Source organism: Ammospiza nelsoni, chromosome 33, assembly GCF_027579445.1.
Source record: "Ammospiza nelsoni isolate bAmmNel1 chromosome 33, bAmmNel1.pri, whole genome shotgun sequence".
In the NCBI taxonomy this organism is placed as follows: Eukaryota; Metazoa; Chordata; class Aves; order Passeriformes; family Passerellidae; genus Ammospiza; species Ammospiza nelsoni.
Genome location: NC_080665.1, coordinates 2,370,541 through 2,396,847, shown reverse-complemented (window position 1 = coordinate 2,396,847; position 26,307 = coordinate 2,370,541). Strand labels below are relative to the sequence as shown.

The following is a 26,307-nucleotide window of genomic DNA, read 5'->3' as shown; positions in this document are numbered from 1 at the left end:
GATAGTGTCCCCAGGTTCCAGTCAGAGCAGAACACTGGAGGCAGTGATGACAGCTGGGGACAAGCAAGGCAAAGGTGTCTCTGGTGCTGAGCAAACCTGGATGTGTTTGAGGAATGCAAAGGGCCAAGGCCTGAGTCCCAGCCCCTGCCAAGGCAGATCCTGTCCTTCCCTCATTTTTCAGGGCTCTTCCCGGGATGGGCACTGGCTTGTGGGGATGTGCAATGCCAAGGGCAGGAGCATGGGGCAGCCCCTGCCAGGCTGCTGAGCAGGGACAAGGAGCCAATGAGGCCCCAGGCCTGCAAGGGTCACTTGTCCATCATGGCTTCAGGCCCAGGCCCAGCAGCCATGGCCAAAGTGCTGCCCAAGGTGGCTCTGTCAGGGCTCTCTTGCAGCTGCTGCCCATCCCTGTGCCCTGTGCAGCCCAGGCTGTGCTATGGTGTCCCTGCCCAGCGCCTCTGTCCCTGCAGGCTGTCGTCATCCCCTGGCTGCCCCACCTGGCTGGGCCCTTCCTTTGCTGACAGCTCTGCTTCCTGCCTGCCTCTGCCTGCCCACACAAAGCCTTGGTCTTGATACCAAAGGGGTTAAATCGATTCAATACCAAAAGCTTAATTCAAAAGGGTTAATCCAATTTTTACTGTGCCTATGAACATTTAGTACAGGAACAAGGCATTCAGGGGCTGCTTTCCCAGCTAGGGTGGTTGGAAGGCAAGAAGAAGACATTTAGCTCAAGAACGCAGTGATAGAAAAATGAAGATCTTAAACTGGGAATTTAGGGTGGGTTTTATGGTAATGGGTAAATTGTAATACACATTTAGTGACACTGGTAGAATTACATGTCCACATAGGGTTAGGAGTTATCCCTTGCTAGACCTCAGGCCTGAATAAATGATACCCTCTTAAACAGGAAATTAGTGTTAAGGAGTCTTATTCTGATATTTTGGGTATTTGGTGATGGCGGGGCCTCACAGAACCAAGGAGTCAGCGGTAACACTGAGCAAACTCATGGAGCACATGGTCCATTGTGACACAGCAGAACCCCATGGAACCAAAATCCATTCTGGCACATTGGGGCCACATTGAGCCAATGGCCCATTGTGATACTGCAGATCCAAGGAGACCATTGTGACTCTAAGAAACCTCTTGGTTCTTGGAACCAAGGGGCCATTGTGACACAGCAAGGCCTCGTAGAACTATGGGTCCATTGTGACACTGCAGAACCTCATGGAACCAAGGTGACCGTGTTCAACAGTGGAACCTCATGGGACAAAGGTTCCATGGTGGCACTGCAGAACCAAGGAGACTGCTGTTGGCAGCATGAAAACTCATGGAACCAGAAGTCCATTGTGACACAGCAAGGCCTCAAGGAACCAAGGGTCCATTGTTAAACTCTACGGCCTCATGGAACCATGAGCTATTGTGACACAGCGTGGCCACATGGAGCCAAGGGGCCACTGTGACCCTGTGGATCCAAGGAGACCATTGTGACTGAGGAATGTCATGGAACCAAGAGTCCATTGTTCCACTGTGGGACCCTGTGGAACCAAGGGGAGCACAGTGACTTTGGGGGCCTCATGGAGCAATGGAGACTGTTCTGACACTTTGGGACCCACTGGAACCAAGGGGCCATTATAGCATGGCAGGGCCTCATGGAATCAAGGGGACTAGAGTGATCCTTGTGGGTCTCCATGGGATGAAGGGTCCAATGGAACCAAGGATACCATTGGGACACTCTGGGGCATCATGGAACCAAGGAGGCCATTGTGACATTACAGGACCCCATAGAACTAAGGATTCATGGAACAGTGCTGGAACACATGGAACCAAAGGTCCATTGTGACATTGCTGGGCCTCATGGAATCCTGGAGGCCATTCTGACACTTTGAGGCCTCACTGAATCAAGGGGCTCTGTAGGGCCTCATGGCACCAAGGAGACCCTTCCGAAATTGTGAGTCCCCATAAAACCAAGGGTCCAGTGTGACACCATGGAACCAAGGAGAATGTTGTTGGTTGTTGTTGGTAGTACAAAAGCTCATGGAACCAAAAGTCCATTATGACAGTGTGGCTCCTCATAGAACCAAGGAGACTGATAAGACACTTCAGGACCCAATGGAATCAAGGGGCCATTGTGACACCACAGGGCCTCATTTAACCAAGGCAACCACTGTGACACTGCAAGGTCTCATGGAAGCAAGGGGCCATTGTGTCGCTGTGGATCCCGATAGAAGCAAGGGACCAGTGTAACATAACCAGACCTGGAAGAACCAAGGAGATCATTTTGATCCTGGGGAACCCAGTAGAACCAAGGGGTCATTTTGAGACTCTGTGACCTCATGGAACCAATCGGCCATTGTGGCATTGCAGAGTCCCATGGAAACAAGGAAAACATTTTGACATTGTAAGGCCTCATGGAAGCAAAGGGCCATTGTGCCACTGTGGAGCCAAGGAGACCATTGTTATATCGCTGGGCCTCATGGAAACAAAGATCTGTTGTGATCCTACAGGGCCTCATGGAACCAAGGGGCAATTGTGATGCTGCAGGGCCCCAAGGATCCAAGAACATGGAACAGGTCTGGCTGGCTGGGCCTCCTAGGGGCTCCTGGGGCCTCCTGGGGCCTGACTGGTCCAGAAGACCTTGGCATATGGAGAGTTGCTTCTCATCAGCCCCTGAAACCCTGGAGTTCTGTGCTTTCCTTCCTGTGGGAAAGAACCGTCCTCCTCCAGGGGTTCATGGCTGAAATTGGGATTCCTTCTCCAAATTTGATTATATCCAAGGATTATTGCCATATGAAACCTGCCAGGATAGACAGCTCTGGCTGGCTTTGGCCTCTTGAGGGCCACCTCTCATCTGCCTTCAAAATACTGCAGGCCTATGCTTTTCTTCCCATGAAAAAAGCCATCTTTCAAGTCCAGGCATCCATAGCCAAAACTGAGAATCCGCCTCCAAAATTCCTTATATCCAAGGATAGCTCCAAGACAAAAGCTGCCAGGACTGTCCAGATTCTTTTGACTTCCTGAGGGCCAGCTCTCATCTGCCTTTGGAACACTGGGGCTCCTTACCTTCCTTCCTATGGAAAAGAACTGCCATGCTCATCCAGATGTCCATAGACAAAAGTGGGGTTTGGTTTTCCAAATTCTGTCTATCCAAGGATTCTTCCCTGACAACAGGTCTGGCTGGCCTTGGCCTCCTTGGGGTCGCCTCTAATCAGCCTTTGAAACACTGGGACTCTACCCTTTCCTTCCTATGTAGAACTGTCATTCCAGTCCAGGCACCCATGGCTGAAATGGAATTCCACCTCTAAACTCCCCTTATATCCAAAGGTTGCTTTCAGACAAAAGTTGCAAGGACAGACAGGTCTGGCTGGCCTTTGCCTCTGGTGACTGCTTCTCATCTGCATTCAAAACCCTGGGATTCTGTGGTTTCCTTCCTATGGAAAAGAACTGTCCCTCTTGTCCAGGCACCTATGGCCTCAAGCACATGAGCACTGTATAGGGACACAGGAGCTCTGTGCTCAGTGGGGTGGAGATTGAGGACAGCAGAAGAGAGGCCTGGGAGGGACTGAAGGATGGTTTCAGAGATGGTGGATCCTTTTGACATAGTTGAGAACAGTCAGAGAAAGAAAGAATTATTCCATAGGCAGCCGGGGAGGCCCAGACTGGAAGCAAAGAGAAAGGAATTTCTCTGCCAGGATAGGGCTGTGGTGCTACACATCCCCCAAAAGGAGCCTGAAGCAGCCCAAGGCTCTGTGTGGGCAGGCAGAGGCAGGCAGGAGGCAGAGCTGTCAGCAGAGGGTGGGGCCAGCCAGGTGGGGCAGCTGGGGGATGACGACAGCCTGCAGGGACAGAGGCGCAGGTTTGCTCAGCATCAGAAACACCTTTCCCTTGCTTGTCCCCACTTGTCATAACTGCCACCAGTTTTCTCCTCTACCTGGAACCTGGGGACCCTTTGTCAATCTTGTGCCTCACAGGGATCTAGTGAAACTACAAGAAACTACAGTGTTTGCATATTACATTGAGTTCTTGACAAAATTTTTGAGCCCTCTCTGAGAGACTGAGACTGATGCAAAGAGCACCAAAGCCCCAGAGGGTCATTAAAGTCCCTGTGCTGTGTCTGTGCTGCTGAGCTGGGCCGGGCTCCTGGCCCAGAGGCAGCTCCTGGCAAGGGCAGCGCTGCAGAGAGACAGCTCTGGTCAGGAGCAGCTCCTGTGCACAGCCCAGCAGGGCTGGGGCACTGCCAGGGCCCCTCAGGGACACCAGCAGGGCACAGATAGAGCTCACAGGGGCTCAGCACTGGCAGGGGCTGTGGGATGTCCCCGAGGGGGCTGTGTCACAGCAGCACCTCTGTGGCTTTGTCATAGAGGCACAGAGCAACTGTGATGTCAGAAAGGGGCTGTGTGACAGCACAGAGTGGGCTGTGTGAGGTGACAGATTGGGCTATGACATCACAGAGTTTGTTGTGAGAGGTCACTGAGCAGCTACGGCATCATAGAGAGGATTCTGGGACATCACAGACCAGGCTGTGACATCATGGCAGGGCTGTATGACATCTCAGAGCAGGCTGTAATGTCAAAGTGTGTGCTGTGACATTACAGAATGGCAGTATGACATCACAGAGGGTTTTGAGACCTCATTGAAGGGATTGTTACGTCACAGAGGTGACTCTGGCGTCATAGAGTAGGGTGTGACACCATAGAGCAAACACTGCCATCAGAGAGGATGGCTCTGTGACATCACAGAGCGTGTTGTGACATGACTCGGTGACTGAGCAACATCAGAAAGCTGCCTGTGACATCACAGAACAGGCTGTGATGTCACAGTGTGACTTTGTGACATCACAGAGTCTTCTGCAACATGACAGAGCACCTGCATGACATCATAGTATGACACCTCAGAGTAGGCTCTGTGACATCACAGGGGCTGTGTGAGGTCACTAGGGAGGTCACTCGGCCCCGGCCCCCCTCACAGTTCCCCCCAGAGCAGTCCAACCCTGCTCGTGCACAGCGGAGTCCCCCTGTCCCCCTGGGTCCCCCCGCCGCCGGCCCCGCAGCCTCCCCCAGAGGATGTTCCACAAAATCAACCCCAGAGCCTGAAACGGGGACGGGAGGGCGGAGCCATGGGGGTGACACAGGGGGACAGGGACCCCCTGGCAGTGTCTCCGCGTCCTCCAGGACCAGAGCCTGGGCCAGGGCTCCTTCACCCTTTTCACAACGAGGCCCTGAGAGCGCTGAAAAAATCCCCAGCAAGGGATCAGCAAAAAAACAGATTTAATATTAATGGACAGGAGCACAAAGTTCCTTGGCAAGAGTCACTCTGCTCCTGACTGGACACTTCAGGCACACCAAGGAAACAAAGCAACAACAAAACCAAACCAAATCCAGGCAATAAAAACAGACATGAACTGAGAACTGTCCCTGTATGTGTGTGACACAAGGACAGTGAGGGCAAGGATAAAAGGAATATGGCCCAAAAGCTCAACAGAGCTCAAACTTAACAGAACTTATACCTTAACCCTCACTGACACCTTCAACTTCACAATTTAGCCCAGGGGCTGTTGGCCAAGGCTGAGGCCCAAGGAGCATTTCTCAGCTGGCAGGGCAGCCTGAAAAGGGGAGGTCGGAATGCAGCAGCACAGGGCCATGGAACCAAACGACCATTGTGACACGGTGGGGCCCTGTGAGACCAAGGGAGCATTGTGACACTGTGGAGCCCAGTGAGACCAAGGGACCATTGTGGCACTGTGGGGCCTCATGAGACCAGAGGACCATTGTGACACTGTGGGGCCCTGTGAGATGAAGGGACCATTGTAACACTGTGGGGACTCATGAGACCAAGGGATGATTGTGACACTGTGAGCTCCTGTGAGACCAAGGGATCATTGTGACACTGTGAGGCCTCATGGAATCATGGAGAGCACTGTGACATTCTTGGACTTCATGGAACTAAGGGGTCTGTACTGACGCTGTGTGGGTCCATGGAATGCAGGGATCATTGTGACACTGAGAGGCTCCATCAAACCATTGTGACGCTGCGGGGCTTCATGGGAGCATGGAGACCATTATGACACTTTGCAGTGTCATGGAACCAAGAGGCCATTGTGACACTGTGAGACCCCATGGTCTCACAATGGTGCCAAAGGTCCATTGTGACATTGCAAGGCCTCATGGAACCATGGAGACAACATCAGGACACTTTACAGCCTCATGGAACCAAGGAGACCATTGTGACACTGAAGGGACTCATGGAATGATGGAGACCATTGTGACACTCTTCATTGTGACACGCTTCATGGAATAAACAAATCATTGTGACACTGTGGGGCCTCATGAAACCAGGAGGCCTCTGTGACACTTAGGGCTGCATGGAACCAAAGGTCCATTGTGATATTGGGGAGCCTTGTGTCATCAGGGGTTCATTGTGACACTGGGAACCAAAGGAGACCATTGTGACACTGCAGGGTTGCATGGAACCAAGTGGCCATGGTGACATTGTGGAAACCCATTGAACCAAGGGCTCATTGTGATGCTGCTGGGGTGCATGGAACCAAAGGTCCGTTGTGACACAGAGGGGCCGCAGTCATCAATGGTCCATTGTGGCACTCTGGAGCCAAAGGAACCATTGTGACACTGCAAACCCCCAGGGTCCAAAAGTCCATTGTGACATTGCAGGGCTCATGGAATAGAGGAGTCGCATGACATTGTGGGGCCTGTGGAACCACGGAGACCATTGTGACACTGCAAGGCCTCATGGAATCATTGGGATCATTGTGAAACTGTGGGACCTTCTGGAACCTAGGGTCCATTGTGACATTGTGGGACCCCATCAAAACAAAGGGTCCATTGTGATACTGCTGGACCCCATGGAAACAAGTCACCATTGTGGCACTGTGGGGCCTCATGGATTGAAGGCACCATTGTAACACTATGGGGCCCCACAAAACCAAGGGAACACAGAAGAGATCTGGCTGGTTTGGCCTCCTAGGGTACCCAACACTGCTCCAGCTGACCTTGGCATGTTGAGGGTCTCTCCTCATCTGCTGCTGAAGCACTGGGGCTCTGTGCTTTCCTTCCTATGGAAAAGAACTCCCCTTCTTCTCCGGGCATCCATGGTCAGAATTGGGATTTCACCTCCAAATTTCCATATATCCAGGGATTGTTCACATGGGAATATTGCCAGGACAAGTTTGGCTGGTAATAAAGGGTCACGTCTCATCTGTCCCCAAAGCACTGGGGAAGGCTCTGTGGTCTCTTTCCTTTAGGAAAGAACCGTCCTGCTTCTCCAGGAACCCATGGCTGCGACTGGGGTTCCACCTCCAAAATTCCCTATGTGCAAAGACTGCTCCCAGACAAAATCTGCCATTCCTGACAAGTCTGGCTGGCCTGGCCTAGTGAGGCTCTCACCTGCCTTCCAAACACTGGGGCTCTGTGCTTTCCTTACTATGGAAAAGAACTGTCCTCAGCCAGGTGCACATGGCCAGAATTGGGGTTCCACCTCCAAAATTCCCAATTGTAATAGACTGGAGGAGATTGTTGGCTCCACACATTTTGTGTGGGGGAGGAAGGGGCAGGTCCAGCCTTGCCCTGCACTGGAACCCCAACCCTGCCCTGCCCTGGAACCCCAATCCCCCCAGAGCCTCTATCCCAGCCCAGCAGTGTCTGCCAGTCCCTGGCACAGCACAGGCAATGCTCCACAGCCACCTCTGGAGACCCCAGCCCAGCTCCTGAGGGACCAAATGAGCCCAATTCTCACCTGGGGGAAGGGCCCAGGAAGACCAAGGGGTATAGAAGGCTGACCACAAGGCAAGCACACATCTTCACCCTGCCTCCTCTTGGAATTTCCATCTGAACAGTGCTGGAATCCAGGAGTTGGTAGCTCTGTGTGTGCCTCTCTGTATCTTTTTTATCTTTCTCTCTTTCAGTTGTCTTCTTCTTCTGTTTCTCTTGCAAATTTTGATTAACATTAAATTGAAGAGGCATAAAGTTTGTGAAGTTGAAAGGGCCAAGTCAATGATTTGAGAAGAGTTTTTTGTTGGTTGAATGTCTGTCGTAGTTTGACATGAGAAGAATTTTAAAAAGTAATACAAAATTTTTGTGAAACTGAAAATCTATTAAACCACTAAGATACTGAACACGCCTCTATGAAACACACATGTTAAAGATGAAAAAACCCAGGAACCTCCTCCTTCCTTTCCAGTCAACAAAGAAGCAGCAGGCTCTGGCCCCAGCCCCCATCTCAACCAAACTCAGCTAAACCAAACCAAACCAAACCAAATCAAACCTAACCAAACCAAACCAAACCAAACCAAACCAAACCAAACCAAACCAAACCAAACCAAACCAAGCAACTCTGCCATGGGCTGAGCCCCTTCCCACCTCCCCAGGCTGCCCCCCCCCCCCTCCTGCAATCGGCCCCATTCTAACCAAACCAAACTCCAACAACTACCAAACAGGAAAACAAGAGAGGCTACAAACCCCTAACCAGAACAAAGCCAGCCACAGCTATTAAAATCTTACCATCAAGTCCCCTCCCCGCAAGACAATTAAAACAAAAAACTCCTACAACCTACAACTCACACAAATTTAACCCTACAACTAAAATTAAACAAAATCCCCACAGAAATGAACCATAAAACGAATCCTAACCCAACCACAACTTCAACCACAAGCTACTGACAGGTCAGGTGTTAATCCTTTCAATACTTCAATCCTCCCTTGAGTAAAAGAAAAACAAAATGCAAGCATATAAAAAACCAACATAAAACCATCAAAGTCAGTAAAGAAGAAATTGAATCCCAAAAAAACTCTTTTTCATTAAAACACATAAAACTAATAAAAAAATTAAAATTAATATTAAAGAAAAACCTCCATGCTAAAAGAAAACAACTGCTAAAATAACTGTAATTACATAAAAAGTTAAAACAGGGGGAAAAAAAAGTAATTCAATATTCCCAAGAAAAGATCTGTATTCCAAGTGATAAAAATAATTTTAAATTATTTTTAAATGTAAATTATGAAAACTTTTACCTTTAAAGAACTATTTTTAAAACAGTAAGTCGACATGGCCCATCAACAAGCTGTATAAACCTTCTGGCAATAAAAACAACTTCACAATAACAAAGTCCCCCAGACCACTGTTATCCATGATAAAATTAAGAACCAGAAAAAAACTATTTTTTCCTCTTGTAAAAGAATCTCCATAACCTTAACAAGAAAAACTTCTCTCCCAAACTAAACTAAAAACAAAAGACTATTCTAGAAACAGTAAATAACTAGAAATTTTAGGTTTAGTTTCTTTACATTGTCAGTAAAAATAAAGTTGTAAAAAAAAAGTGTTCTAAAGAGTTTATTTCAATTCTTACTACTTTTTTTCTTTTAGTTACTTTTAATAACATTTTCTTTCTACCCTTTAAAAATTTTAAGCCTACTTTACCGTTCTCGCAATCCTATCTCACAACAAAATAAATACATAAATAATTAATTAACAATAAAACCCACCACACTCATCAATACGTTAATTAAAAAATCTCAAGATTAGAAAAAAATCTTGAACTAAAAACCAAAACCACTACAATGTCATAATAAATCTTTTCCAAAAATTTCTCTGATTTTCTAAAGTCACCAGTAAAGTCTGTTTAGGTCTTTTGAGCTCCGGCAATCTCTTGTTGGTATTTCTCCAGTGAGGCCAACTCAGAGTACACAAAAAATTGTAATTCCTTTTAAATGTCTCCTGTTTGGAGGATGGGCGTCAGAGCTTGTCTGTCCTGCTTGGCACAGCCCAGGCAGGGCTTTCCCAGCAACATTCCACACTCCATTTCCCAGCTGGAGCTGCTGCTGCCTCTGAGTTGTGCTGCCCCAGCCCCAGGGACCCTCTCCTTGTCTGCCCATTCCCCCATGGTCTCTGGGCAGGGATGGCCTCAGTGGGGGCTGCTGACATCCTCATCACCTTGGAGGCTGCTGCTGAATTTTCCTGCTCCAGAGGCTTGTTCAGCTTTCAGCTCTTCAGTGCAGGAATTCAATGTCCCAGGGCTCAGTAATATTCAGACCACCTAGAGAATCCAAGCCTCTGGGAATAATTTGATTACAATTTTCAAATAATTTGTATTTAAGTAGATCTCAATAGTGTATTACAAGTGAATATATGATATTTAAAAAGACAGTGAGAAAACATTTCTTAGGTCAAGTTTTTTTTTTTGTTTCCTGTTAATTGATTGACATGCACGATCTCCAACTGACACTGAATCCAAGTGCCTCCTCATGCAGTTTGAGTAGATATGAAAATCAAGACACTTTATGGCTGACAATTAATCAGACTCTATCCCTACCCCCACCCCACCATTTCCCCCATCCAAGCCCTGGCCCTCAGAGCAGCCTTGTGCAAATCTGAGCTCCCTCCAGCCCAGGCTGCACCTGCAGCTTTCAGCTCCTTGGCTCCAACTCCCACCTGCATTCCTTGGAGAAGGAGCTGCCCAAGACACAGAGGGATTTTCATTTCTTGTCAGCCAACAAAGCCAGGGGAAGGCAGAGCTCCATCAAATGCAAAAGTCATCCCTCTGCTGGATATCAAGTCCACTTTCCACAGCAGACAGTCTTTGAGCAATGGAAAATCTGTTCCCAGCGCAGATCCCAAGGTCCCCCCAAACCCTCCATGCCCCGATTCTGCCCAGATTTGCTCTTTGCACACACGAGTCACATGCTTAAGTTAGGAGCTCCCTCCATGCCCAGAGGGAGGAAATGAGAGAAAGTGGATGAAGAGCTCTCCTGTGCAGAGCCAAGGTCCAAGTTTCCCTGCAGTGGGAACCACAACTCATCAGGTTTGTGTCCTTTGGGTTTAGGGACTGGGGACACTCAGAGGCACAGAAAGGTTTCTTGCCAACAAACACAAGTTGAACATTTGAACAGTTTAATAACCATCACAGCTCTTCTCTCAGCTCTCTGGGATCTCCCAGCAGCCTGTGACATGTCCCATATCCCCCAGGGATTTCCATACAGGAACAGTTTTAGATAAGGACAAAAGAATAAACAATTCTGTGGTAAATTGAAACATAATTGAGGTGATGATTATTTATATATTTATTTGAACTTCAGAAATCTTGGTCAACTTCTTGCACCTCAAAGCATTAAACCAGTCAAATGAGAGGTTGTCGTGGTTTGACACTGGCACAATGCCAGTGCCCCCATGAAAATACCTCTCCCTGGTTTCTGCTGTGAGATGTGACCAGGAATAAGCAAAGCAGGCTCCCACTTAGAAATAAAGAAAACTTTATTAACTAAACTACAACTATAAGTAAAAAGAAACACACAGGGAAAATAAAAACCTTACAAATACATTTCCTCCTCCCCCCACCAAATTTCCAATATATTTATCCTTCAAATCACTGACTCTCGGCCCATCACGACCCTGTAGATAACCAATTCTCAATTCGTCAAGAGGAGAGAAGTCCTTCTTGTGCCATAGTGACCTCTTCCTTTCATGTCCAGTGCTTTCACCACTGAACATGAACCAGAGATGCTTCTAGGGTTGTCTTTTAAGGATGCTTTGTCCCAATCCAAAAAAAATGCAGTCTCAACTTAGAGACACCTGTCCCCCCCAAATTTCACCCCCTGGGACCAAGGGGTACCAACACATAACCCTCATGTTTCTGAACCATTGCCTCCCCCTGGATGCAGTCTCTGTGTCCCAAGGCACATGGCTCTGTCCATGGCTATACAAGAAGAGTCCAGCAAGCCACTCCATTATCTCTTCCCACCTAAGATACTTCTCTATTCTTCCAACATCTCTCACTGGCCCAGACCTCCATCACACTTGCCCATTTCCTTCTTCATCTTCCACTTTATCTGTCTTCTAGAAAAGGTTAATATTCTGTGAAGTTTTCATTGTCCAAAAAGGGGTCAAAACTCCCACAAGCGGCCGGATGCCTTCTTGCTGCAAAACCCGCCCCCTTCTCCGCAAGTCGGGCTGTGCCGCCAACACATGATATCCAATTTCAAGGTAACAGTCCCAGGCACCAACTCTCTCTCTCTCTGTCTCTAAGGAGGGGGCTGCCTGATACACCCCAGTGCTTCTCTCTCTTCCATCCTTGGGCCAGGCCTACCTCCCATATCTGTCCAAGGCCTGGCCTACCTCATGGCCGCTTGGCTTTCCCCTCCCCCCGCCCAGCTGGCAGCTGGGACGGGGGGAGAGATTCAAACTCTTTTCCCGCTGGAAACCCAAGAGAGCTTCCCAGTGGAGTGCTCTGCTCTGTTCTCACAGGCATATCCAATGTCCTCAGTGGCCACACCAGGTGCCAATATTCAAATCCGAACCTCATTGGTGTGACCACAGCATATCACAGAAAACCTACATCCTCTCAAACCACGTCAGAGGTACTTGAATGATCAGAAAGGAAGTAGAGGACCAAATCTGGGAGCAGCAGGAAATACAAAGATCCAGCTGCTCTAAATGAAAAGATGGTCTTACAAATGGGCATTTAAACCGAAGAGTTGGAAACACCTGAAGGAAGAGTGAGATTAAATAATAAACTGAGTATTGGTGACACAAGTAGATGAGAAGATCAATATTTCTTCTTCTTCTGCCATTAGTACACTTCCAGGAAATCCCTGTTCCAAATGGGAAAATTTTGTCATTTCTCAAAAGTACTCAAATGACCCAGATAATAAAGACTTGCTTGTATAATATGATATAAACAGATATTAAAACCTGTGCCCCTTTCCAGGCAGACATCAGTTGTGTGCCCATGAACAGGCAGTGCCACTTGTGCCCTGAGGTTCCCAGCTGGGATTGGATCTCTCCGAGAGCACCTGAGGGAGAATAGAGCTCTTTGCAAGCTGCAGGTCCCTGACAGCCCTGCAGGGTTACTCTCCCATCAACATCTGCTGTGCTTCAGTCTGAAACAGAGCCCAGCATGGTGCCAGGAACATCAGAGAGCTGAGGTGTGTGCTGGAATTCAATGCCCTCCCCATCCCACAGCAGCCCTGCATTTCCCTCCTGCAGCCTTGGTCTCCAGCACAGCCATGGAGGCTCTTTGGTCTCTGGACTGTTGCTACAGCCCCCAAGGGCAGCTGAGCTCTGCCTTTGGCACAGTCAGGCCTGGCCAGTGAAGGCCATGCTCAGCAATTGCTTGTGTGTGCCTGGCCTTGCTGTCAGCCTGGGCAGCGGCTGCGTGGCCCCTTTGTGGCCCTGTCTGGCCCAGCCATGGTGGCCCAGCACCTGTGCAGGCCCAGCCCAGGCCAGGAGCATTGCGGCTGGAAATGGCCCCTGTGCCGTGGTGCCCACAGCAGCCTTGGGGCTCTGTGCCCCATGGCCTCCCTGCTGGGCAGCCTCTGCCAGCTCCTGCAGAGCCCCTGGCACCTGTGGGGCTGCACAGACAGCCCTGCCCCAGGCTCTGCCAGCCTCTGGGCCAACAGAGAGTCAGCCAGGGCTGACCATGGCCGGGATCAGGGCCTGAGCCCTGCAGGAGGATGGAGCTGGGCCACAGCCAAACTCAGCCCAGGCCAAAGCTGGGCTCAGCAGCCACAGCTGCCAAGGGCTGGGCACAGAGGCTGGCACAGACAAATGTCCTGGGCCCCCTCCCTGCTCTGTCCATTCCACCAAGGGCACAGAGCAGCCTCCTCTCTCGGCCACTTGCCTGTTTGCAATGCCTTGCACAGGCGCTGGCCCTGCTCTACAAGGCCTGGCCTGAGTCCTGCCCCTGCACACTCAGCCAGGCTGAGATGGACACTGATGGTTTCTGGTCCAGGCTCTCGGACACCAGCCCAGCTCCCTGCAAGCTCTGCCAGCTGCCTTGAGCTCTTGGCAGCACCAAGGGCCTCACTCCAGCCCAGCCCAGCCGGCTCTGGCCCCACAGCTCTGCTCAGGCCAGGCTGCTCTGGGCACTGGCCCCACGGTCTCAGCCCCTGGCAAGGGCACAGCAGCAGCTGCAGCTCCCACAGGACTCAGCCCCAGCCATGGGGGAAGGTGCTGTGCCAAGGCCAAAGAAGGCTCCCTGGCTGCCCTGCTCCCCTTGGGCTGAGGTGCTGAGAGCTCTGCAGCCCCTGCTGCCATCCCATCTGCCCAGGGCAGCACAAGAGCCCTGGCCTTGGGGCCCTCAAGAGCTGCTCCTGCTCCAGGCCCAGGGCCCATACCAAAGCTGGGGCAGCCACAAAGCTGTGCCCATTTCTGTTCATTGCTGCTCTGATGGGGATGGATCCTCAGCCACTTGGAGGTTGCTGTTGAATTTTATTACTCCAGATGTCTCCTATTTCTTCAGCTGTTCAGTTCAGGAATTCAATGAAAAAGGCTCATAAGCAATAGTTCAAAACAGTCAGACAAGAAAAGCCCTTGGGAATAATTTAAGTTTCAAATCCTTCTGTTGTTAATTAGACAAATTTCAAAAGTGTATTCAAAGTGAATCTGCTATATTAAAAAAAATAAACAGAGGCAATTGTTTTGACAATTATTCTTTCCTGTTCATAGACTGCTATCAGCAATGTCCAATTGATATTGACCCCCAGTACTTTCTAACGCAGTCTGAACAGATATGAAGATCAAGACCCTTTATGGCTGACAATCAATAACACTTTGTCCCCACTCCCTCCCCACCATTTCCCTCATCCAACCCCTGGCCATCCTATGGATCTGGAATGGTGTGGCCAGAAGGACCAGGGCAGTGATTCTTCCCCTGTGCTCATCACTGCCTGGGCAGCAGCTCGAGTGCTGTGTCCAGTGCTGGGCCCTCGATTTAGGAAGGACATGGACGGGCTGGAGCGTGTCCAGAGAAGGGCAACAAGGCTGGGGAGGGGTCTGGAGCATAAGTCCTGGAGGAGTGGCTGCGGGAGCTGGGGATGTTTATCCTGGAGAAGAGTAGGCTCAGGAGAGACCTCATCACTCTCTACAAGTCCCTGACTGGAGGGTGCAGCAAAGTGGGCATCAGATTTTTTTCCCAGGGAACAGTGACAGGACAAGAGGAGCTGCAGGAGGGGACATTCAGGCTGGATATTAGGAAATATTCTCCTCACAAAGGGTGATTTAGCATTGGAATGGGCTCTCCAGAGAGATGTGTGAGTCACCAACCCTGGAAGTGTTTAAGGAAAGGCTGGATGTGGCACTGAGTTCCATGGTCTGGGTGACAAGGTGGTGTTGGGTCCCAGGTTGGACTTGATGCTCTCCAAGGTCTTTTCCAGCCTGGTTTATTCTCTGATGATTGTGACAGTGGAGGGGCCTGGGGAAGCAAGGGGCAATTGTGACACTGCGGGACCAGGTGGCACTAAGCGGACCATGGTGACACTGTGTACGACACGGCAGCACAGAGCCAAGGGGCCATTGTGATACTGTGGGGCTGGATGGAAGTGAGGAGTCCATGGTTACAGTCTGGGTCCTGGTGGAACCACAAAGGCCACTGTGACACTGCAGGGCCTTGTGGAACCCAGGGGCCATTGTGCCACTGTGGAACCAAGCAGACCCTTGGGAGAGCCGGGGGATAATGGAATCAAGGGGCCTTTGCTCCATTGCAAGGACTCTGGGAACTGAGGGAACAATTGTGACACTGTGGTGCCCCATGAAACCAAGGCTGCCTGGTGACGCTGCAAGATCTTGTGTCACCAGGGCTCCATTGTGACACTGCAGAACCAATGAATTCATTGTGGCACTCTGAGACCTGGAGCCAAGAAGCCACTGTGACCCTGCAGGACCTAGTGGGACCATGCAGACCATTGTGACAGAGCAGGACCTGGTGTCAGGATGGGGCCATTGTGACACTGCTAGGCCCCATGGAACCAAGGGGCCTGTGCAGCTCCTCAGGGACTCCTGGAATGAAGGAAACATGTTGGACGCCATGGTGGCCCTTGGGACCAAGAGGACATTGTAAAACTGTGGAATCAAGGAGAGCATTGTTGCACTGCCAGACCTCATGGAATATCCCCAAAGAGGGCCTTGGAGGACCAAGGGCCACTGTGACACTGCAGGGCCCAAGGATCCAAGGGATTTTGTGACATCACGGGGTACCATGGAAACAAAGGGACATTGTGACACTGGGAGGCCTCATGGAATCATGGAGACCATTGGGACACTCTGGAGCCTCATGGAACTGTGGTGACACCAAGTTGTCTGGGAGGGTGGATCTACTGGAGAGTAGGAGGGCTCTGCACAGGGCCCTGGACAAGCTGGATCCCGGGCCCAAATCCAACAAGGTGAGGTTTAACAAGTGCAAGTGCTGGGTCCTGCAATTTGGCCACAACAACCCCTGCAGCAATACAGGCTGGAGATAGAGTGGCTGGACAGCAGCCAGGCAGAAAGGGACCTGCAGTGAATGATGGACAGCAGGCTGGACATGAGCCAGCAGTGTGCCCAGGTGGCCAAGAAAGCCAATGGCTCCTGGCCCGGCTCAGGAATGGTGTGGCCAGCAGGAGCAGGTCAAAGATTCTTCCCCTGTGCTCAGCACTGCCTGGGCAGCAACTGGAGTGCTGTGTCCAGTTCTGGGGCCCCCAATTTAGGAAGGACATGGAGGGGCTGGAGTGTGTCCAGAGAAGGGCAACAAGGCTGGGGAGGGGTGCGGAGCACAAGTCCTGTGAGGAGCAGCTGAAGGAGCTGGGGATGTTTATCCTGGAGAAGAGGAGGCTCAGGGGAGACAAGGCAGTTTCAGGGCACAGGTTGGACTTGATGATCTCCAAGGGCTTTTCCAACCTTGCTGATTCTGGGATTCTCTGAAACCACCCTTGGAGCAGTTGCGCGATGAGTCCTGGGCCTCCTTTTGAGAAGCTCCAGTGGCCCAGGTCCCTCAGCTTCTCCTGCCAGCCCCAAAGCCCATCCTGTCAGTCCTGCAGAGCCTCTGCAGCTCCTCCTCATTGCCCAGAACAGGGAGCCCCAGAGCCAGACACTAAAGCCCAGATGTGTCCCCATGGCCTGGGGTGCCACTGGCAAGGGAGCAGCACGAGGCACTGCAGGAGCCTGCAGACAATTTCTGCAGCACTTGTAGGATGATCCTGCTCCCCAAGGGACGTTCCCATAGTGCCAAGTCAGGAACTGCAATGGTGAGTGGGGCCAGAGAGAAAAGGGGAAACAGGGATGGGCTGTTTGCAGGGGAAAGAACAGGGATGGGCAAGAGAAAGAAATTTGTTTCAAGGAAAAGCAAATAAAGCAATGGTGAAGCCAAGGAAATGCTCAGGGCAGTTTGGGGGTGGCTGCCAGGCAGCCCTGGCTCTGAGCAACAGCATCTGCAGTGGGACAGGAAACTCCCAGTTCACAGGAACAAACATTCTGGCTGACTGCAGAGGCCAGGATAAAGCTGAGTGGTTTCCCTGGTGTCCCCCAACCCTTGCTGGCCCCAGGGGCTGATGGTATTTGTGCTCCCTCAGGTTCATGTCCCCACACCAACAGCATGAGGGTGCTCCCGCCTGCTGTGTGCAATGCAAACAGGGGCTGCTGAGCCAGTGCTGCCGTGTCTGCGCCTGCAAGGATGGGGCACCTGTGTGACCTGGGGAAGAGGCCAGGGCTGCAGAGGGGGGATGTTGTTGGCAGCTGCATGAGGACACTCTGGGACGCTGCCCTGGGCTGTGCAGCGCACTGGAGATGGATCAGTCCCTGCTCTCCTGCTCCTTCCCGTCTCCCCCATGGCCCTTGTAGAGCACCAGCCATGCTGTGTGCCCCCAGCTTGCCCACAGCCAGCTTGGGGCTGCTCAGTGGGCTTTTCTGTGCTGAGCAGCTGAGCATTGGCCTGGGCGTGTTCTTGAGAGAGCCTGGGCAAGGAGCCTGGAGCCCCCAGGCCCTGGGCTGAGGCGTCAGCGCTGCCCCAGCAGGGCCCATGGCCTGTCCCTGCTGCAGCCCCAACACTGCCACCCCCAGGAGTGTGCCTGGCCCTGAGAGCACTCAGGCCCTACAGCAACACCAGGGCCACCAGGGCAGCGGGGCAGGGCCACGGCAGCAGCACTGGCAACACCAAGTCCTGCTGCTGCTGCTGAGCACAGCTGCTGTGCCAGCCCTGATCTGCCCCCAGCTCTGCACACCGACATTGCTGCTGCAGCTCCAGAGAAGGCAACAAAAGGGCATCTCTGCAGAAAACTCAGCTGGGAGATCCTCTACTTCCCTTAACACCACCAAGAGTGCTGCCCCTCATTGACACAGTCTATGGGCACAGGGAAGGTGGAAAGAAACATATTGAGAAACGGTACAAACAATAACATTTCTTTATGGATAATATAAATAAGTTAAACAAAGAAAAATAAGCTCCATAATGAAATCAACAAGAAATATCAAAGATGACTTTTACTACAAGTGTTTTGCAGAAAATTGCCAGCAGTTTAATGTTTCTGAAAGCATCCAGTCATCAGTCTCCACACTGCAGCCTTGAGCTCCTGGTTTCTCAGGCTGTAGATGAGGGGGTTCAGGGCTGGAGTCACCACCGAGTACAGAACTGACATGGCCACATCCAGGGATGGGGAGGACATAGACGGATGCTTCAGGTAGGCAAACATGGCAGTACTGACAAACAAGGACACCACAGCCAGGTGAGGGAGGCAGGTGGAAAAGGCTTTGTGCCGTCCCTGCTCAGAGGGGATCCTCAGCACAGCCCTGAAAATCTGCACATAGGAGAAAACAATGAACATAATACAGCCAAATGCTAAACAGGCAATAATCGCAATGAGCCCAAGTTCCCTGAGGAAGTTGGAGTGTGAGCAGGAGAGCTTGAGGATCTGGGGCACCTCACAAAAGAACTGGCCCAGGGCATTGCCATGGCACAGGGGAAGGGAAAATGTATTGGCTGTGTGCATGAGAGCATTGACATAGGCACTGGCCCAGGCAGCTGCTGCCATGTGGGCACAAGCTCTGCTGCTCAGGAGGGTCTCATAGTGCAGGGGTTTGCAGATGGACACGTAGCGGTCATAGCACATGATGGTCAGGAAGGCAAGCTCTGCTACAATAAACAGGATAAAGAAAAAGAGCTGTGCAGCACATCCTGTGTAGGAGATGGTCCTGGTGTTCCAGAGGGAATTGTGCATGGCTTTGGGGACAGTGGTGCAGATGGAGCCCAGGTCGCTGAGGGCCAGGTTGAGCAGGAAGAAGAACATGGGCGTGTGCAGGTGGTGGCTGCAGGCTACGGCGCTGATGATGAGACCGTTGCCCAGGAGGGCAGCCAGGGAGATGCCCAGCAAGAGGCAGAAGTGCAGGATCTGCAGCTGCTGCGTGTCTGCCAATGCCAGCAGGAGGAAGTGGCTGATGGAGCTGCTGTTGGACATTTGCTGCGTCTAGCCATGGGGATCTGTTCATGGAGAAATGGATAGTGAAGATTTAAAGGAGATACCTGTAATCAAATTCAAAGCCATTTCCCATATATCATCATCTATAGCATATATGGACATGCTTTTGTGTTTAAGCGTTCTGAGATTTTCTTTTTGATCTTCCCCCATGTCTCTCCTGGTTTTCTTGGAAAGCAGAAAGCCTCAGCAATTCTGCTGTCTTCTGGTAGAACAGAGTGAGTTCCCTGAGGTGAGGTGATGAGTGGAGACTGGGGATAGATAGTCTGTTGTTTGTACCTGTTCAGAGTTTCTTTGAGCTTTAATGTTTCTCAGGTAAGGGTGATCATCTTCCAGTGCTTCCCCTGACATGTCACCAGACACAGCTGAGAGCAGGTGGATCCACCACAGCCCAGCTCCACATTTGTAGCCAACGACTCACATTGCTCATTTCACCAACCCAGCAGCATTTTCAGTGTCACAACACCTCTGCCTTTCCCCATCAATCTTATAACTCAAGAGATGATCTAGGACAGGTTTACCCCCTGTATTGAAGCTCCCCGCTTGGACTGAAATCTCAGGGACATTTCCAAGTGTCCTTATGATGGCATTGGATGAGGGAGATGCAGCTCCTTCCCTGGCTGCACTGACAGCATTGCCCAGAGGTGGGCACTGGGGACAGCGTCACCCTGAGCCAGCTGTGCCCCCTGCCAGAGCCTCCAGTGCCGGGCAGCTGCTCCCAGCCCTGTGCTCTGCAGAGGGAACTGGACCCGGGGCTGCAGAGCTGCTCCACGGCTCTGCTGCAGCTCTGCCTGCACAGGAGGGGCTGCACGCCTTGGAGCCCTGGCCCTGAGGGCAGAGGCTTGGCTGGGGCACAGGAGGGAGGGGGCTTGCTCAGAGGGAGGGGCTGTACTGGAGGGGATCCTGTGGGCATCTCTCAACTCTCCCTGCCACAGCATTTCTGAGATTTGTTTTCTCTTATTGCCAGATATTCTCTCTGCTTCCTGGAGATTTTTCCCTCCTGTGGGTGTTTTCCTGTGCTTGATCTCTCTCTTCCAGCACTCACAGACCCCAAATCTCTGTGCACTCTGATTGGCCCTACAGAACCCTGCCTGTTTGCAGGGCACTGGCTGGGAGCAGGTTCTGTTTGCAGCTTGGAGAAAGGACAGCTCAGACTGAGCCTGATGGTCAAGAGCAAAAGTGATGCAGCTGCTGTCCTTGGGCACAGTGGCTGAAAGCACATTAGAGGTCTCCTGTGAACCTATTGATCACTAAAAGGAACAGTTTGGATGTCTCAGGCATTGGCAAAATATTAACTAATAATTCATATCACCTTTAATATTTAACCCTCCCTTCCTGACATTCTCCAATAGTAGGAAACTGAATAAAAAGTCTTAGGAAATATCCTATTTTCTATCAAAATCCTTGACTTGTTGATATTCTATGACTGAGCAGAAACTGTCAGCATGTCAGAGTTTCATGAGCATTTCACCTCCCCTACACCAGAAATACTCAAAGTTGTACTCACAGAGTCTGTAGGCATTGGGATGTTCCAGCTTTAGGAGATCACTCCAGGAGCTGCAGCTGCATTGTCCTGCAGCCAGAGGTTCCTGTGCCAAGGGCTGGCAGTGTTTCTGTCCCAGGCACTTCTCAGCACCTTCCCAGCCCTGACTGATTGAAGCTCTCTGTGCCTCTGTGCTGTGCCCAGGATGGCTGCAGGCAGTGCCCCAGTCCTGCTGGGCTGGCAGAAGAGCTGCTCATCAAGAGAAATGTGCTTTTGAAGCTCTTCTTGGTTACCAGGAGCTGCATCTGTGCCAGGAGCCCAGCCCAGCTCAGCAGCACAGACACATCACAAAAACTTTAATGAGCCTCTGGGGCTTTGTGCTCAGGACCTGAACATCAGTCCCTGACAGGGAGCTGAAGAAAGCTCTCCAGAACTCCAAGTCAGAATCCATCTCCAAAGTTTCTTTCACTTTTAATTGGTCCCACTGAGGGACATGACTGAGAAAGTGTCCCCAGGAAAAGCAGAGAACTGCAGACAGTGATGACAGGTGGGGACAAAGAGGAGCCCTGGGGCACAGCAGGGTCGGTGTCACCAAGGGCTGTGAGGAGACACCTTGTCCTGAGGCACTGGGGCCTCCTGGCACAGCCTCAGCCAGGCTGGGCACTGTCAGCCCCTTGTCCTGCCCTCAGCATCCCCCCCTAGCCCACATCCCAGTTGCCTCAAGGATCTGCTGGAAGGAGTCCCTGGGGAATCTTGCTCAGGAATGGCCCTGGGGGCTCCTGAATGCTCCCTGCAGTGACTGCAGGTTTTTCAAAGGACTTTGGGTTTTGCTTTTGCCTTGGAGTCTCTGGGAGGTTTTTGCAATCATGGCTTCCAATTATCTGCTGTAATTATTCCCTGGAGAGCCTTTGTCAGTAACAACACGCATTGGGGCTCATTAATGCTTCAGGGTGCTTCAGTTATTTTAAGGTACTTGCTGTTTCCCTTTTGATCCAGACTCTGTGAGAGGTTTGTGCAATCATTGTCCCAATTATCTGCTTTAATGAGTCCCTGGAGGGCTTTGTACTGACACTCAGTTGGGGTCATTAATGCCTTGAGATACTCAAGGTTTTTAAGGTACTTTATGGATTTTAAAATAGTTTTATGTACGTTTAAGGATTTTCCTTCCCATACTGAGTCTTTGAAAGGTTTTTGTGCCATCCTGGCCTCCAATTCTCTCCTCCAAGGAGTTCATGAGGAGCCTGTGTTGGGTATCTTCCCCCTTTCTGTTTTACAATATAGATGGAACTGAAAGAATTTTGTAAGACCTTCTAAAAGCATCCAAACAAAAATGGGACAATTAACATTACCACAACAACCACTAGGAGAATTAATAGTCCTGTTTTGGCTAGACATCATCCAACCCTTTGGTCCCTTGGATTGGAAGAGTTTTTTGACCCAGTATTTGTTTTCCACTTGAAGCTTCTTGAACTCTTCCTTCAGTACCTGAATGCTCTTGTGGATTGACTTACATTGGCTGGAGAGGTTCATGCAACACATCCCTCAGAGTCTACACTGCCATGCCCATGTGCCCAGAGTAAAAACTCTATCACTGTTCTGCAAGGTGGTGTGTCCGATGGTCTCTATGTCTGAGAGCAGCTCACTCAATGCAAGAGAGGTAGCATTGGTTTGCTTACCTAACAGGCACACAAGATGGTCTAATTGTCCTAAAGCTTTAGCTGCAGCCACTGAAAATAGTCCTAATTGGGGGTGCTGCCATCCGATACCTGGATTAATGCTTGCAAAGCCATCTCTTTGATGTCATCCAAATACCTGCTGCTTGATCATCTGGTAGGCTCTGTTGTCCTTCTTCAGCTAGATGGTTGGTTGTCAATTCCGCCCTTGCCTCCTTATTATCATAGTCTCCTATTAATTGATAATGTAAACACTCCCATCCCCCTTCCCACAGGGTGTATTCTGTAGGTGACACCAATATGGTCACAATATATTTTAAATCATAGGGAGTTAAGATGTGCTGTAAACATGGCCCTCATTAGGCCATTAAAACAAAGTAAGTGCTTCCTATGATCTTTAGCTGCCCTACACAGATCCTTGATTTCCCCATAAATCAATGCCTGATACCTTTGATTCTTCCCCCTTCTTTCACACGGGAGCAATGAGGAGTTTCGAGGGTACTTGCCAGTCTCCTTCCTTCACTAGAGGCATGGCCCAGAGTGGAAAGGATGATTGACAGTGAGGGCTTGACCCGCAGTTTTTGGGGTGGAGTCTGGAGGTTTGTTCAGGGCAGAAGAGAAGGTTGTGGTAGCAGGAAGTGGAGGAGCCAAGACGGAGGGAGGATGCTCAGGCTCCTGAGCCACATTTGGGCCCCTTCTATCTTGACTCTCCAGAGCATGATGCTCTAAGACAGCCTGGCCATTGCCATCTTGGACCATCATGAAAGGTCTGAGAAAGGCAGGTTTGAAGGGAGGTCCTGAGTTAGGAGTGACCAATGGATTGAGTTTTCAACACACTGCTTGCTGGTGAAGGGTCTCAAGGATAGTATGGAAGATGGGAAGCATGCGGGGTGCAGTGGGGTCCCTTTTGATCAAAAGGTTGTACAGTTTAACTCCCACTGAGTCCCAAAATTCAGAGGTATGGATTTCGTCAGCAGAGGCGTCTGGAAAATTTTTAATGATCCACCCCATGATTGATTTAAATTCATCCTTTGAAAATATTATATCATGATCAGTGAGAATTAAAGCATCCATATATGCTCCTTTCTACTTTGGACATCTGGCTGCCCATTTTTCTCTTTCTCTGCCTTATGGGGAAGAGCCACCAGAACACCGCAAACCAATTATGGGATGTGGGTGCCTATTGTAAAAACACAGTGGCAAAATGGGCAATAAATGTCTTGCATTTCCCCAAACCCACCTGCAATCCTGTGCAGGTGAAACCATCATTGTCCCTTCTGATCCTGGGCAAGGTTCTTTGAAGCAATGATGAATCCGCCGGGCCCAGCACAATGCAAAATCCCGGGGAGTGCTGGCCTATCCATCAGCTAACCCCAGCTGACGTGACCGACACAGGGAGCCGTGAATGTCAGGGTCCCTGTTCGGGCACCAAAAGTCACAATGAAGGTGGCTGTGACAAACCTCTCTGGTTCCCTGACTTCAGGGCAAGGGTGGCAAAAATGAAAAGGGGCAGGATCAATGGAGTTGTTTAAAATGAACTTTAATAACAGAATGAAAAAGAATAAACATGGAGAAGTCCAGCACAGTACAAGGGGCAGGTTCCTAAAACCTGAGACAAAGGGGAAACAACAACATAAACACTTGTTGAGGGTAGAACGCTCAAGAACAATAACCCTGTAGGGGAAACAAGTAACCAATAGAGGAGTAGAACTTGGACAAATTAGCATAGCAACACTAAAGGCTTATGGAGGAACTCTCAAACTCACCCTAAGTTAAACAAATGATTCCCAGGGTTTGAAACTCATGCCCAATTCTTTTGGGATAAAATCTGGCTGACTCTGAGTTACAGCTGGGCTCACTACCACACCACTGCTTTGCACTGGCCCCTTGGGACCATGCGGCCCAACAGAGCCACAATTATGTCCTTGGTTCTAAGAGACTCCACAGTGTCACACTGGTCCCTTGGATCCATGGTGCTCTGCAGTGTCACAATGGCCCCTTCATTTCACAAGGCTCCCAAGTGTCACATTGGTCTCCATAAGAAGAAAACCACAGAGCCCCCATGTTTCAGGAGCTGATAAACAGCAACCACCAGAGGCCAAGGCAAGCCTGACCTGTCTGTCCTGGCAGGTTTGCTTGGAGCAACCCTTGGATATTCAAAATTATGAATGTGGAATCCTAATTTCAGAATGTTTTGCCAGGAGAAGCATGGATTTTTACATACAAAGTAAAGCACAGAGCTCTTTCCAGTGTTTGGAAAAAGGTGAGTTCTGGCACTCAGGAATCAAAGACCAGCCAGACCTGTCTGTTTGGCAGCTTTTGTCTGGCAGCAATTCTTGGATACACAGAAATATGGAGGTGGAATCCAAATTTTGGCCATGGATGCCTGGAAAAAAATGGTCAGTTCTTTTCCATAAAAAGAAGAGCCCAGAGTCCCAGAATTTTAGGGCCAAATGGGAGTGGCCTTCCACATTCCAAGGTCACTCAGACCTGTCAGGTGAACCCTGGGAGGCCAAGGCAGCCACACCTATTTCATGTTCCCTTGGTTCCACAGGGCCCTGCAGTGTCACACTTGGTCCTTGCTTCCATGAGGCCTTGCTGTGCCACAATGGTTCTCTTGCTTCCATGATGCCCTCAGGTGTCATAATGGCCCCTTGGTTACACAAGTCCTTAAGGAACTTAATGGTCTCCATGGTTCCACAAGGCCCCATGTGTCATAATGATCATTGGTTCCATGAAGCCTTGCTGTGTCCAATGGCCCCTTGGTTCCATGGACTCCAGTGGTGCCACAATGATCCCCTTGATTCTACAAGTTCCCATAGTGTCACAATGGCCGCTTCCTTCCATAAGACCCTGCAGGGTCACAGTGGCCCTTTGGTTCCATGAGGCCCCACAGTGTCGCAATACTCTCCATGATTCCATGGGGCCTTGCAATGTCACAATGGTCTGCATGGATCCATGGTGCCCTGCAGGATCACAACAGCCCTTTGGCTCCATGAGGCCCTGAAATGCAGCAATGGCCTCTTGGTTCCACAAAGCCCTGCTGCTTCACACTGGCCCCTTGGGACCATGCAGCCCAGCAGAGCCACAATGATGTCCTTGGTTCCATGAGACCCCACAGTGTCACAGTGGCCCCTTGGATCCATGGTGCCCTGCAGGGTCACAATGTTCCCCTCGGTTCCAGAAGTTCCTACAGTATAACAGGTTCCACACCGGCCTGACGTGTCACCATGGCCCATTGGTTCCGCAATGCCCCACAGTGTCAAAGTGGTCTCCACAGGAAGGAAACAAGTGAGCCCCAGTGGTGCAGGGTCAGATGAGAGGCAGTCACCAGAGGCCAAGTCTAGCCAGACTTGACTGTATGGGCAGATTTTGTCTGGGAGTAACCCTTAGATATGGAGAATTTTAGACACAGAATCCCAATTTTGGCCATGGGTGCCTAGACAAGAAAGAAAGTTCTTTCCCATAGGAATAAAAGCACAGAGTTCAGTGCTTCAGGGTCAGATGGGAAGTGGCCCTTGACATGTCAAATTCAGTGGGACCTGTCAGACAGCCTGCAGGAGTCCAAACCAGGCAGACCTGTTCCATGTTCCATTGACTTCACGGGTCCTAACACTGTCACAATGGTCTCCTTGATTCCATGAGGTCTGGCAATGTCACAAGGGCTTCTTGGTTTCATGAGCCCCAACAGAGTCACAAGGGTCCATTGGCCCCATGTAGCTCTGCTGTGAAACAATGGCTCCTTGTTTCTATTTTAAATCAATCACAATCAAACCACAATTTGATTGTTGGTCCTTGCTTCCATAGGGCCCATGATGTGCACAATGGTCTCCTTGATTCCATGATTCCTGGATTCCACAGTCTCACCAGGGTCTCCTTGGACCTCCATTGTCACAAGGACCCATGGTTCCATGAGGTTCCGTAGTGTCACCAT

General features: G+C 50.5%; 1 protein-coding gene across 1 annotated transcript; it reads right to left on the bottom strand.

Moving 5' to 3' along the window:
- Nucleotides 1-4,324: 4,324 nt before the first annotated feature.
- Nucleotides 4,325-26,307, bottom strand: LOC132085898 (olfactory receptor 14J1-like). Its single transcript, XM_059491371.1, has 4 exons — nt 26,149-26,307; nt 18,432-19,136; nt 18,309-18,374; nt 4,325-4,387 (listed from the first exon to the last, which is right to left on the bottom strand). Exons 1-4 carry the CDS (start codon nt 26,305-26,307, stop codon nt 4,325-4,327), a joined length of 993 nt encoding a protein of 330 aa, XP_059347354.1.